At 46.3% G+C, this 12,442-nt stretch overlaps 1 protein-coding gene across 6 annotated transcripts in view; it reads left to right on the forward strand.

The window, feature by feature from the left end:
* Positions 1–12,442, forward strand: part of gpat2 (glycerol-3-phosphate acyltransferase 2, mitochondrial) — a 446,786-nt gene that overhangs the window by 414,467 nt on the left and 19,877 nt on the right. For all 6 annotated transcript variants that reach the window (XM_060931296.1, XM_060931299.1, XM_060931300.1 and 3 more), the window contains 5 exons: positions 3,712–3,782; positions 4,120–4,384; positions 10,327–10,466; positions 11,518–11,595; positions 12,238–12,363. In XM_060931296.1, the coding sequence (XP_060787279.1) occupies positions 3,712–3,782; positions 4,120–4,384; positions 10,327–10,466; positions 11,518–11,595; positions 12,238–12,363 (680 nt within the window). The remainder of the gene's footprint in view (positions 1–3,711; positions 3,783–4,119; positions 4,385–10,326; positions 10,467–11,517; positions 11,596–12,237; positions 12,364–12,442) is intronic.

A 12,442-nucleotide genomic window follows, 5' to 3' on the forward strand; every position in this document is an offset into this window, starting at 1 on the left:
TACTTTCATACTTGAATTCTTTCTTACCTAACTTTTGTTTATTTAATATACTTTTTTAGTTATGTACTTGCTTAAAAGTACTTTATTTACTTACAGACCTTTTTGCTTTTATTTGCTTAATTGATTTACTTACCTCAATACTTTCTAGTTTTTTTTTTTATTTTACTTACTAGCTTTATTTATTTTTTTCACCAGCTTACTTTACTCACTTTATTCCTTTCTTTCTTTGATTTATTTGATATATACCCGCTCCGAAGGAGGAGGGGGTATGCTGTTTTTATTACCTACAGTTGTGTTCAAAATAATAGCAGTGTGTTTAAAAACGTGAGTAAAGCTCAAAATCCTTATAATAGTTTTTATTTCCATGCATTGGGAACACTGCACATTATATTCTACATCAAAACATGAAGAAAAATGTATCAATATTTTAATTACTTTACAGAAAATGAAGAAAAATGAACATTGGGCTGTTCAAAAAAATAGCAGTGTCTGCATTTTTCATTACAAACTCCAAATATTTACTGTATAAACTGAAAAAATCTTAAGGATTTAGCATTCCTGTGAATCACTAAACTAATATTTAGTTGTATAACCACGGTTTCTGAGAACTTCTGGCACCTGTGAACAGGTATTCCAGCCCAGGATGATTTGACAACATTCCACAATTCCTCTGCATTTCTTGGTTTTGCCTCAGAAACAGCATTTTTGATGTCACCCCACGAGTTTTCTATCGGATTAAGGTCCGGGGATTGGGCTGGCCACTCCATAACTTTCATTCTGTTGGTCTTGAACCCTGACGCTGCTCGCTTACTGGTGTGTTTGGGGTCGTTGTCTTGTTGAAACACCCGTTTCAAGGGCATTTCCTCTTCAGCATAAGGCAACATGACCTCTTCAAGTATTTAGATATATGCAAACTGATCCATGATCCCTGGTATGCGATAAATGGGCCCAACATCATAGTAAGAGAAACATCCCCATATCATGATGCTTGCACCACCATGCTTCACTGTCTTCAGAGTGTACTGTGGCTTGAATTCAGTGTTTGGGGGTCGTCTGAAAAACTGTCTGCGGCTCTTGGACCCAAAAAGAACAATTTTACTTTCATCAGTCCACAAAATGTTTTTCCATTTCTCTTTAGGCCAGTCGATGTGTTCTTTGGCAAATTGTATCCTCTTCAGCACGTCTTTTTTTTAACAGTGGAACTTTGCGGGGGCTTCTTGCCGATAGATTAGCTTCACACAGGCATCTTCTAAGGCTACGTTTACATTACGTCGAATCAGCGGATCATCAGATTAACGTTCTTAAAACGATTCGCGTTTACACTAAAACCGTTAGCCGTGCACACAGCAACGCCAATACGTGGATACGCTAATCACATGACTTTAGATGGCGCATAACATGATCCCAGTGCATTTCAGACGGCGCGTAACATGATCCCAGTGCATTTAGGGCATGCGCAAGGGTCACCACTTGCAAGTAGAAGGATGGCAAGCCTAATACACGGATACGCTCGGCTCCGCAGGCATCCTGCGCTCCAAATCACTCCGCCCTGAACAGCGAGTGCCCTCTGGAGGGTGCGCACTCCGGCCCTGCGCAGCTCACACAGCGCGCGAGTGAAGTGCACAAGCCACGATTCGGGACTGAGCTGCTGTGTGTGTGATCCCAGCACAGATCACTTATTACTTGCAAGTGGAAGGATGGCAAGCCTAAAGACAATCATAACTACACAATGGGCAGTATTTGCATCAGTATTTGCAGCACACACGGACTGGCCAGCGGGAGTTTTCCCGGTGGGCCGGTGGTTCAGTGTGGGCCGGCGGAGGAAAAAAAAAAAAAACAGTTGCGCGCTGGCCTTTAATATGATAAGCAATGTTAACAGTTTCTTTAAGAAACTGTTAACATTGCTTGTCATATTAAAGGCCAGCGCGCAACTGTAATAAGCAATGTTAACTGTAATAAGCAATGTTAACTGTAATAAGCAATGTTAACTGTAATAAGCAATGTTAACAGTTTCTTAAAGAAACTGTTAACATTGCTTATCATATTAAAGGCCAGCGCGCAACTGTTTTTTTTTTTTTTTTTTTTCTCCGCCGGCCCACACTGAACCACCGGGAAAACTCCCGCTACTCCCGATGGCCAGTCCGTGTGTGATTTGCAGTATTTTCATACTTTTATACTCTTTAATGAAAGGTGATACAAGGCGGAAGTCCGCGCCGTTTTTCAGCAGTCGCCTCACATGACCAACGCCAGCGAATCAGGAAGGTGGATGTCACAGTGACGTTGTCCAATGAGACGCCAGCTAGAGCTCAGCACAGCGTATTCGCGTATTCTCAATGTTTACACAGCACCGGAGCTGACACGATCTGGATTGAATACGTGGACGCTGGTGGATTCCCGTTTCCCGGCGTTTCCAGGCGGTTTAATGTAAACGGACAGTGCATCTGCGAAGAAAACGAGACAGATACGGTCTAATGTAAATGTAGCCTAATTGTCACAGTACTCACAGGTAACTTCAGACCGTCTTTGATCACCCTGGAGCTGATCATTGGCTGAGTCTTTGCCATTCTGGCTATTCTTCGATCCATTCGAATGGTAGTCTTCTGTTTTCTTCCACGTCTCTCTGGTTTTGCTGTCCATTTTAAAGCACTGGAGATCATTTTAGCTGAGCAGCCCATCATTTTCTGCACTTCTTTACAGTATACGTTTTACCTCTCCAATCAACGTTTTAATCAAAGCACGCTCTTCTTTTGAGCAATGCCTGGAACGACCCATGTTTCTCAGGTTTTCAGAGAGAAATGGATGTACAACATGTGCTGGCTTCATCCTTAAATTAGGGCCACCTGACTGACATCTGTTTTTTCACAGAATGAATGACCTCACTAATTAAACTCCACACTGCTATTATTTTGAACACGTCCCTTTCACTTAATTATTCGATTACACAGACTCGGGAGCATGCATATCATGAATGTTGGGTCTTTTGGTTTTCTATGACTCTACTACACCTACTGGTAAATTATTTGCCATGTAGTAATATAATTTCCACCAAAAACAGTGATTGATCTGGTTAGTCGTGTTGGACTGCTATTATTTTGAACACAAGTGTACCGCATGTCCGTCTGTCCGTATCTTCGTCCATCCGAAACGCCCTTTTTCTCAGCAGCCACAAATCATAGATACTTGGTACCAAACTAAAGCTCGGGTTCTATCCCGTGCATACCATTTTCAGGTCTGCCCCACATCGACTTCCTGTTTACCGACTGAATGCATTTACGAAATATATAGGGTGGATTTACAAAACTTTCCTAACACTTTTCTCAGCAACTACAAACTGCACTGCTCTTTACTGACTTGTTTCAGGGTTCATTATTTGTTGAAGTCAACATTTATAATAAGTGTAATTCCTTCGATTGCTTGCATTCTGATATAAGCGAGAGCGGGGGGGATACGTAAGTGAGCAGTAGCTCACAGCTGATCTCGTTTAAATTTGCATCATCTGATTCTCAGCTATTTCTCAACCTATTCTGGTTCTCGTGTCAGTCTTTAATAATTTGTACAGTATATTGGACTTTTGGTCCAAAGCTGCTGAGAAATCTGCTGTTTTAAATTCCCATACAATTTAAACACACACATTTTTCAATTTTATTTTCATGCTAATAAGAGAGTATGACAGATGTATTATTTGTTGTGTGTTGTTAATTTGCCTCTCAGCGGTGACCAGCAGCATGGCCGTGATGTCTACCAGCATCGTGTCCTGTTTGCTCCTCCATAAACACCGCAGGGTGAGAAAACCCAGCTGAGCACATTTACATCACCCTGACTCTGAATCACTGAGCAGATTTACATCACACTGCTTTATGGAGCTCTGTCTTTTAGCAAGCCCACAATGAACACACACACACACGGAGTATGGATTCACAAACATGATGTAAATAAGGTTTGGGAGATATTAAAAATGGAGATGGCAGATTTTTTTCTCTTTGTGGTTTAATTTATCCACTGCTCATTTTTACTCTTTTTTTTCCTTTCTCTGCTATCTTTCCTCTGTTACTGTGTGTGTGTGTGTGTGTGTGTGTGTGTGTGTGTGTGTGTGTGTGTGTGTGTGTGTGTGTGTGTCAGGGGGTGCGTGTGTCTGTGCTGTGTAGAGATTTGTGTTGGCTGTTGGAGGAGGTGTTATTCAGGCGCTTTGATGTTGGTTTTGGAGGCTCTGTGCTCAGTGTGGTGTTCCATGCTCTTTCTGTGTTGCGTCCCCACCTCCTGATGGTCGCAGCACCCCCTTCAGGAGAGCCGCTGGTGACGGCTCGGCCTGATCCACACACCCTGCTCACCCTCGGCCAGCACAGCCAGCTGCTCACACGTGTATTCATCACTGAGACTGTGGGAGGTCAGTTTAATAAGCATGTACATCATATTGCAGGTGTGTGTGCGCGCACGCGCACTAGAATATTCTTTTCAGAATATTGTATTTTTGCCTCCCAAAGATGACTGAGACTAACAGATATATAGGCCACACCTTCACGATGACTGAGACAGAGGCCACACCTCCTTCACTGAAACTGACACACAGCTGCCACGCCTTCACAGTAAATGTCACACAGAGACCACACCTCCTTTAATGAGACGAATAGATACAGAGGCCACACCTCCTTCACTGAGACTGAGACAGAGGCCACACCTCCTTCACTGAGACTGACACACAGCGGCCACGCCTTCACAGTAAATGTCACACAGAGACCACACCTCCTTTAATGAGACGAATAGATACAGAAGCCACACCACCTTCACTGTGACTGAGACACAGAGGCCACACCTCCTTCACTGAGACTGAGACAGAGGCCACACCTCCTTCACTGAGACTGACACACAGCGGCCACGCCTTCACAGTAAATGTCACACAGAGACCACACCTCCTTTAATGAGACGAATAGATACAGAAGCCACACCACCTTCACTGTGACTGAGACACAGAGGCCACACCTCCTTCACTGAGACTGAGACAGAGGCCACACCTCCTTCACTGAGACTGACACACAGCGGCCACGCCTTCACAGTAAATGTCACACAGAGACCACACCTCCTTTAATGAGACGAATAGATACAGAGGCCACACCACCTTCACTGTGACTGAGACACAGAGGCCACACCTCCTTCACTGAGACTGAGACAGAGGCCACACCTCCTTCACTGAGACTGACACACAGCGGCCACGCCTTCACAGTAAATGTCACACAGAGACCACACCTCCTTTAATGAGACGAATAGATACAGAAGCCACACCACCTTCACTGTGACTGAGACACAGAGGCCACACCTCCTTCACTGAGACTGAGACAGAGGCCACACCTCCTTCACTGAGACTGACACACAGCGGCCACGCCTTCACAGTAAATGTCACACAGAGACCACACCTCCTTTAATGAGACGAATAGATACAGAGGCCACACCACCTTCACTGTGACTGAGACACAGAGGCCACACCTCCTTCACTGAGACTGAGACAGAGGCCACACCTCCTTCACTGAGACTGACACACAGCGGCCACGCCTTCACAGTAAATGTCACACAGAGACCACACCTCCTTTAATGAGACGAATAGATACAGAGTAGAGCCTGTAATATTTGCCCGAGCCCGACGGGGCCCGATGTGACGCGCCGGGTTCGGGCTGGTTGCGCATATTATTTATGATTTATAGTCGGGCTCGGGTCGGGCTCGGGCTTAACCTTACTCGCGCGGGAAAATCGCCATCACGTGAGCATTTTGACCGGTACGCGATAGATTCAAAATGGACATTGCAGAAGTGAAAAGGAGATTAGCCAGTGGCGATTATGTGTTGGTTCAGCAAGCAAAAAATGCAAGGTCAGAAGTGTGGAGAAACTTTGACCATGTGCACAATGAAAATAATGATGCAGTGGGGTATGTTAAATGCAAGAAGTGCGACGCGTTGTTGAAGTATGACAGCAAGACAACCGGGAATTCGTCCCTCATCAGGCATGTTGATCGTAGCTGTAAAGGTAACATTGATCAAACACAAACCTCAATCTCTTCCTTTGTTACGGCACCAAAACCCATACCTGCGAAGTTGAAAGAAACGGTGACCGAGAAGTGTGTCAGCCTCTGCTGTAAAGACATTAGACCTTTTAATGTTGTAAATGGAGAGGGATTTGCAGAGTTGGCTCAAGAGCTAATTAATGTTGGGGCTGCGTACGGGAGGGTTCCCGCAGACTCCGTTATCCCCACCCCCAAGACGATTGCGAGCCGGTGCATTGACATGGCAGAGGAGAAGAGGGATGCTTTAGTGAAGACACTTAATGATGTGCTGAACGACTCTACCGTAGCAATGACTACGGATATGTGGACAGATGATTACCGTAAAGTTAGCTACTTGACAATCACCTGCCATTTCATAACCACTGACATGGAACTGGTCAACAGAACCCTGACGACTGTGATGTTCCCGTTGGATGAGGCAAAAACGGGAGAGAACATCAGACGGGAGATACTGCGACTGCTGGTGACGAAGTTTGGCCTTAACGCCTCCGCTCTCAACAAAATTGTGTGGGTGACTGATGAGGGGGCGAATATTAAACTAGCTCTGCGGCCATATCAGAGATTGGACTGCATTGATCATGTCCTCAACACAGTACTTCGCCATGGTCTAGATATCACAGAGCTGTCAAAACCAGACGGCGCTCCAGACATAGCAGACACAATTTGTGCAGCTAAAGCATTAGTGAAGTACGTGAAACAGTCAGGCTTGGCTGCACACCTGTCCACGACGTTGCGGCAAATCGCGTGGTAGACACGCGATTCAGTTCGGTGTACCTAACATTGACATCCATTCAGTCCGTTTTTCAGGAGCTCTACGAGAAGCTGGCTGAACGCGGGGAGAGCGCTCGCATTGACAACGTAGCACCTGACACATTGAGCTTTCTGATAGACTTTTTGAAGCCATTCTGTGAAGCTCAACGGGAGCTTGAGGGAGACAAATACCCGACACTTCATCGTGTGTGCCTCTGGGTCGAGAAACTTAAACGCCACTGTCAGCCCAATGCCCTCGACACCCCACAGCAAGCTGTCCTACGTAAGCGACACGGAGACTGGCTCATACGGAAAGTGTGCATACATGACATGCATAAGATCGCATTGTTCCTCTGGCCAAAATTCAATCAACTGAGAATGATGTCATCATCAGACAGAAACGCCGTGTATGCCCATGTCCGCACCCTTCTGCATTCTGCAGCTGAAGGCCCAGATGTGGAACACCCCCAGATTGAAGCCCCTCTTCCAGCGAAAAGAGCGCTTTTTGCTGAATGGGAAAATGAACCGCAAGCTGGCTGGGAAGATGACGAGGTCACGCGCTACACTGAAATGGCTGTCATGGATAACGAAGTGGAAATTCTCGACTGGTGGAAGATCAACAAAACATCATTCCCCAAACTTGCAAAGTTAGCGAGATCAGTGCTCTGCATCCCTGCCAGTAGCAGCAGCAGCGAAAGGGTTTTCAGCGCTGCTGGACGCACCATCAGTCAGCGCAGAACTGCGCTGAAGCCGTCTACTGTGGATGCAATCATCTTCCTCCACAAAAGCATGTGATCTTGGTGAGTAAATATTTTTGAAATCCAATGCTTAATTATAGTGAGCGGTCATTGTGTTGTGCAAAATGCCTGCTCGTGGGCTAATGCTATTCTTTTATTAATTTTCAGCTGCTGAACAACGTGGAGGGTTGAGGAGAGACTTCAGTTAAACAGTTTTCATTTTTCAACGAGCCGCCGCTGATTGCATCATTTTCAAATATATAAAGACATGGATAGCGTTTTTTTTCTCCATATTTTCTCCATAAAAGACACGTTCTGTTTTTTTAATGGCTAGGCCTATATTTTCTTTTATGTGCGCATTTGTGTTTGTTATGCGCCCCTCTTCGATTCTGAGTAAGGTGGACATCTTAGCTATTTTGTTAAAAGTTACGATGCATTCGTTTGACCTATGAATGTTTTGAGGTAGCCTAAAAAAAGTTGACATTAAGAAAATAATAAAATAAATGAATGGATAAAAATGTGTTCTTTATTTCCGCCTGGTTTCCCTGAAAGAAACAATCGGGCTGCAACGGGTACGGGCTCTACAAAGCTGTTAATCACAACGGGCCGGGCTGGGCTCAGGTCGAGTTCTGTCGGGCCCCGGCCGGTTCGGGTCTGACTTTTCAGGCCCGTTTCATGCTATAATACAGAGGCCACACCACCTTCACTGTGACTGAGACACAGAGGCCACACCTCCTTCACTGAGACTGAGACAGAGGCCACACCTCCTTCACTGAGACTGACACACAGCGGCCACGCCTTCACAGTAAATGTCACACAGAGACCACACCTCCTTTAATGAGACTAATACACACAGAGGCCACACCTCCTTCACTGTGACTGAGACACAGAGGCCACACCTTCACTGAGACTGACAGACACAGAGGCCACACCTCCTTCGCTGAGACTGACAGACAGAGGCCACACCTCCTTCGCTGAACCTGAGACAGAGGCCACACCTCCTTCACTGAGACTGACAGACACAGAGGCCACACCTCCTTCGCTGAGACTGACAGACACAGAGGCCACACCTCCTTCGCTGAACCTGACAGAGGCCACACCTCCTTCGCTGAGACTGACAGACACAGAGGCCACACCTCCTTCGCTGAACCTAACACAGAGGCCACACGTGTCTGTGAAGATTCTCAATCATCCAGGTCATAGTAAACTGTGGGTGGTAGAAATGGGCAACTGGACTTGCTTGAAGATTCTTGAAAACGTTTCACCTCTCGTCCAAAAGGCTTCCTCAGTTCTGTCTGACTAATAGGGAGGATCAGATATTTATCCTCTCCTGGATCAGAATCAGAATTCTGATGACCAGCTCAGCTAAGGTGTCATCGAGGCATCATGTTGGTGTGGGTCACTGGAGGCTGGGTGTGAACGGCGAGTCATTAGGGTGATCAAAGGATTGTCCGTTGATCACCCTAATGACTCGCCGTTCACACCCAGCCTCCAGTGACCCACACCAACATGATGCCTCAGGCCAAGTTTACATTAGACCGTATCTGTCTCATTTTCTTCGCGGATGCACTGTCCGTTTTCATTAAAACAACGGGAATCCGCCAGGGTCCACGTATTCAATCCAGATCGTGTCTGGTCCGGTGCTGTGTAAACATTGAGAATACGTGGATACGCTGTGCTGAGCTCTAGCTGGCGTCGTCATTGGACAACGTCACTGTGACATCCACCTTCCTGATTTGCTGGCGTTGGTCATGTGACGCGACTGCTGAAAAACGGCGCGGACTTCCACCTTGTATCACCTTTCATTAAAGAGTATAAAAGTATGAAAATACTGCAAATACTGATGCAAATACTGCCCATTGTGTAGTTATGATGGTCTTTAGGCTTGCCATCCTTCCACTTGCAAGTGGTAAGTGATATGCGCTGGGATCACACACACAGCGGCTCAGTCCCGAATCACAGCTTGTGCGCTTCACTCGCGCGCTCTGTGAGCTGCGCAGGGCCGGAGTGCACACCCTCCAGAGGGCACTCACTGTTCAGGGCGGAGTGATTTGGAGCGCAGGATGCCTGTGGAGCCGAGCGTATCCGTGTATTGGTGTTGCTGTGTGCACGCGAATCGTGTATTGGTGTTGCTGTGTGCACAGTAATCATTTTAAAAACGTTAATCTGATGATCCGCTGATACGGTCTAATGTAAGCCCCACCTCAATGACACCTTAGATGAGCTGGTCATCAGAATTCTGATTGTGATTCTGATCCAGGAGAGGATACTCCCTATTAGTCAGACAGAACTGAGGAAGCCTTTTGGACGAGAGGTGAAACGTTTTCAAGAATCTTCAAGCAAGTCCAGTTGCCCATTTCTACCACCCACAGTTTACAGAGGCCACACCTCCTTCGCTGAGACTGACAGACACAAAGGCCACACCTCATTCACCAAAACTGACAGGAACAGAGGTAACGTCACCTTCACTGAACCTGACACAGAGGCCACACCTCCTTCACTGAGACTGACAGAGGCCACACCTCCTTCACTGAACCTGACAGGGGCCACGCCTCTTTCAATGAGACTAATTGATAGAGGCCACACCTCCTTCACTGTGACTGAGACCGAGGCCATACCTCCTTCACTGAGACTGACAGACAGAAGCCACACCTCCTTCACTGAGCCTGACAGAGGTCGCACCTCTTTCAGTGAGACTAATTGATAGAGGCCACACCTCCTTCACTATGACTGTTTGATAATATAAGTAGTAATAAACAGAGCTGTGTGTGTGTGTGTGTGTGTACGCAGCCTGTGCTGTCTCTGCCTTGCTGTGTAAGGTGGCAGGATGTGGAGGAGGAGAGATGGAGTTTGATGTTGCACTTGGTCAAGAGGAGCTGACTGAAAAAAGCCTACAGCTTACACATCTCCTGCCAGCTGGGTATATACCGGTGAGTCACACCATCCGCTCCAGACGTATTGGCACCCATCATGCAAATGCCCCCAATTTAACAACTCCTTTATGTAATTATCATAAACATATGGGGCGGCACGGTGGTGTAGTGGTTAGCGCTGTCGCCTCACAGCAAGAAGGTCCTGGGTTCGAGCCCCGGGGCCGGCGAGGGCCCTTCTGTGTGGAGTTTGCATGTTCTCCCCGTGTCCGCGTGGGTTTCCTCCGGGTGCTCCGGTTTCCCCCACAGTCCAAAGACATGCAGGTTAGGTTAACTGGTGGCTCTAAATTGAGCGTAGGTGTGAATGTGAGTGTGAATGGTTGTCTGTGTCTATGTGTCAGCCCTGTGATGACCTGGCGACTTGTCCAGGGTGTACCCCGCCTTTCGCCCGTAGTCAGCTGGGATAGGCTCCAGCTTGCCTGCGACCCTGTAGAAGCATAAAGCGGCTAGAGATGATGAGATGAGATAAACATATGGGGATGCTGTATTAAAAATGTTCTGAAGGGGTACTTTGCCTGTAAACAAACTACCGATCATATCAGTTGCCACCCCGCCACCAACAAAACAGCCCCAGAGCATCACTTGACAGATTTTACAGTTGCTTTTCCTCGTATCCAGTCCCCTTATTTTTTGATGATTTTCAAGACTGAAAAGTTTATATAGCCTTCGTTGAGCCCTTCATGCTATTTTGACCTGCTTATCTGTTAATTTAAAAAGTAGCTGTAATAATTATGGCTGAAGATTTTTTCACTTGGGTAATCTGTAACCTGCGCTCGGGAAGCAGTGGGGCTGTGATGGATGGGTGAGACCGGGGGCGACACAGATGAGCAACAGTGAGGAACTCGAGCTGTACCTGTAAATCTACTTGAAAGAGTTGTTCACTGTTCATATGAGAACAGTGTGTATAATAATAGCCAGTAAATCAAGATCTGCAGGAAATGTCACCAAATATAAACCACTCCACATACAAGTACACAACCACACAACGAATTATCTGTACCATTTCACCTCTCTCTCTCTCTCTCTCTCTCTCTCTCTCTCTCTCTCTCAGCCATGCCAAACAGCATACAGTTTTGCTCTGGATGCAGTGGACAGCATGGTACGCTGTGGGATTCTCATCATGGAGGAGGTGAGATGTAAACTCGCGCACACTTTCTCTCTCTCACACACACACACACACGTGCGTCTTTCAGAGGTTCTTTGATTAAATACGGCTGAAACAAACCCCTTTTGTTTCCATTTCTGCTCCGTACTTCGTGTCCATGCCGAACCTGAAGGGTGGTACGTGTGTGTCCCTGCATCAGGACAAAGGGCAGGCTCTGTGATGCACATTTGCATCAGGAGTGTTTATACTGATCATCACTGAGATGTGCGTGTATCTGAAAGTAAAGGTTAGAGTTGTATTGGTGTAAAATACGAACAGATGGCGTGAGTCTGTGGGAGAGAAAACACTGCTGAGGATGGAACAGTGCAGGAGGGACACGGTGAAAAAAAGAACAGAAAAAAAAGAGTGCAGATTGGCTTGTGAAGTGCTTGCGCTGCAGATTATTGCACGCTGCAGCAGTGTTCAATCATGTGTGTGCGGAATGAGAATGAAACCCTTCCATTTACAAACTTATTACTCTGATTTTTGTGCACTTTGCTTTTTAATGATGTAATAAATATGCTGAAGTGTTTAGGGATCTAATACATAGGAGAAGATTAGTGTTAACCTCTATGTATTTCAGTAGAGTCGCTGTGTGTGTGTGTGTGTGTGTGTGTGTGTGTGTAGGTACATCGGGATACTCCAGTATGTGATTTCTGGAAAAGGCAGGGTGTTTTCTCATGGACTGCTTCAGACGATCCTGAACACAGCAGTGACTCAGAGTGTGAGGAACTGGACACACGCTCATACAAGGTACACACACACACACACATTATACAAGCATTGTAATGAAAAGGACCCCATTTAAACTCGCAGTAGCACTGCATCTCAG

This window comes from Neoarius graeffei, chromosome 10, assembly GCF_027579695.1.
Source record: "Neoarius graeffei isolate fNeoGra1 chromosome 10, fNeoGra1.pri, whole genome shotgun sequence".
Lineage (NCBI taxonomy): Eukaryota > Metazoa > Chordata > Actinopteri > Siluriformes > Ariidae > Neoarius > Neoarius graeffei.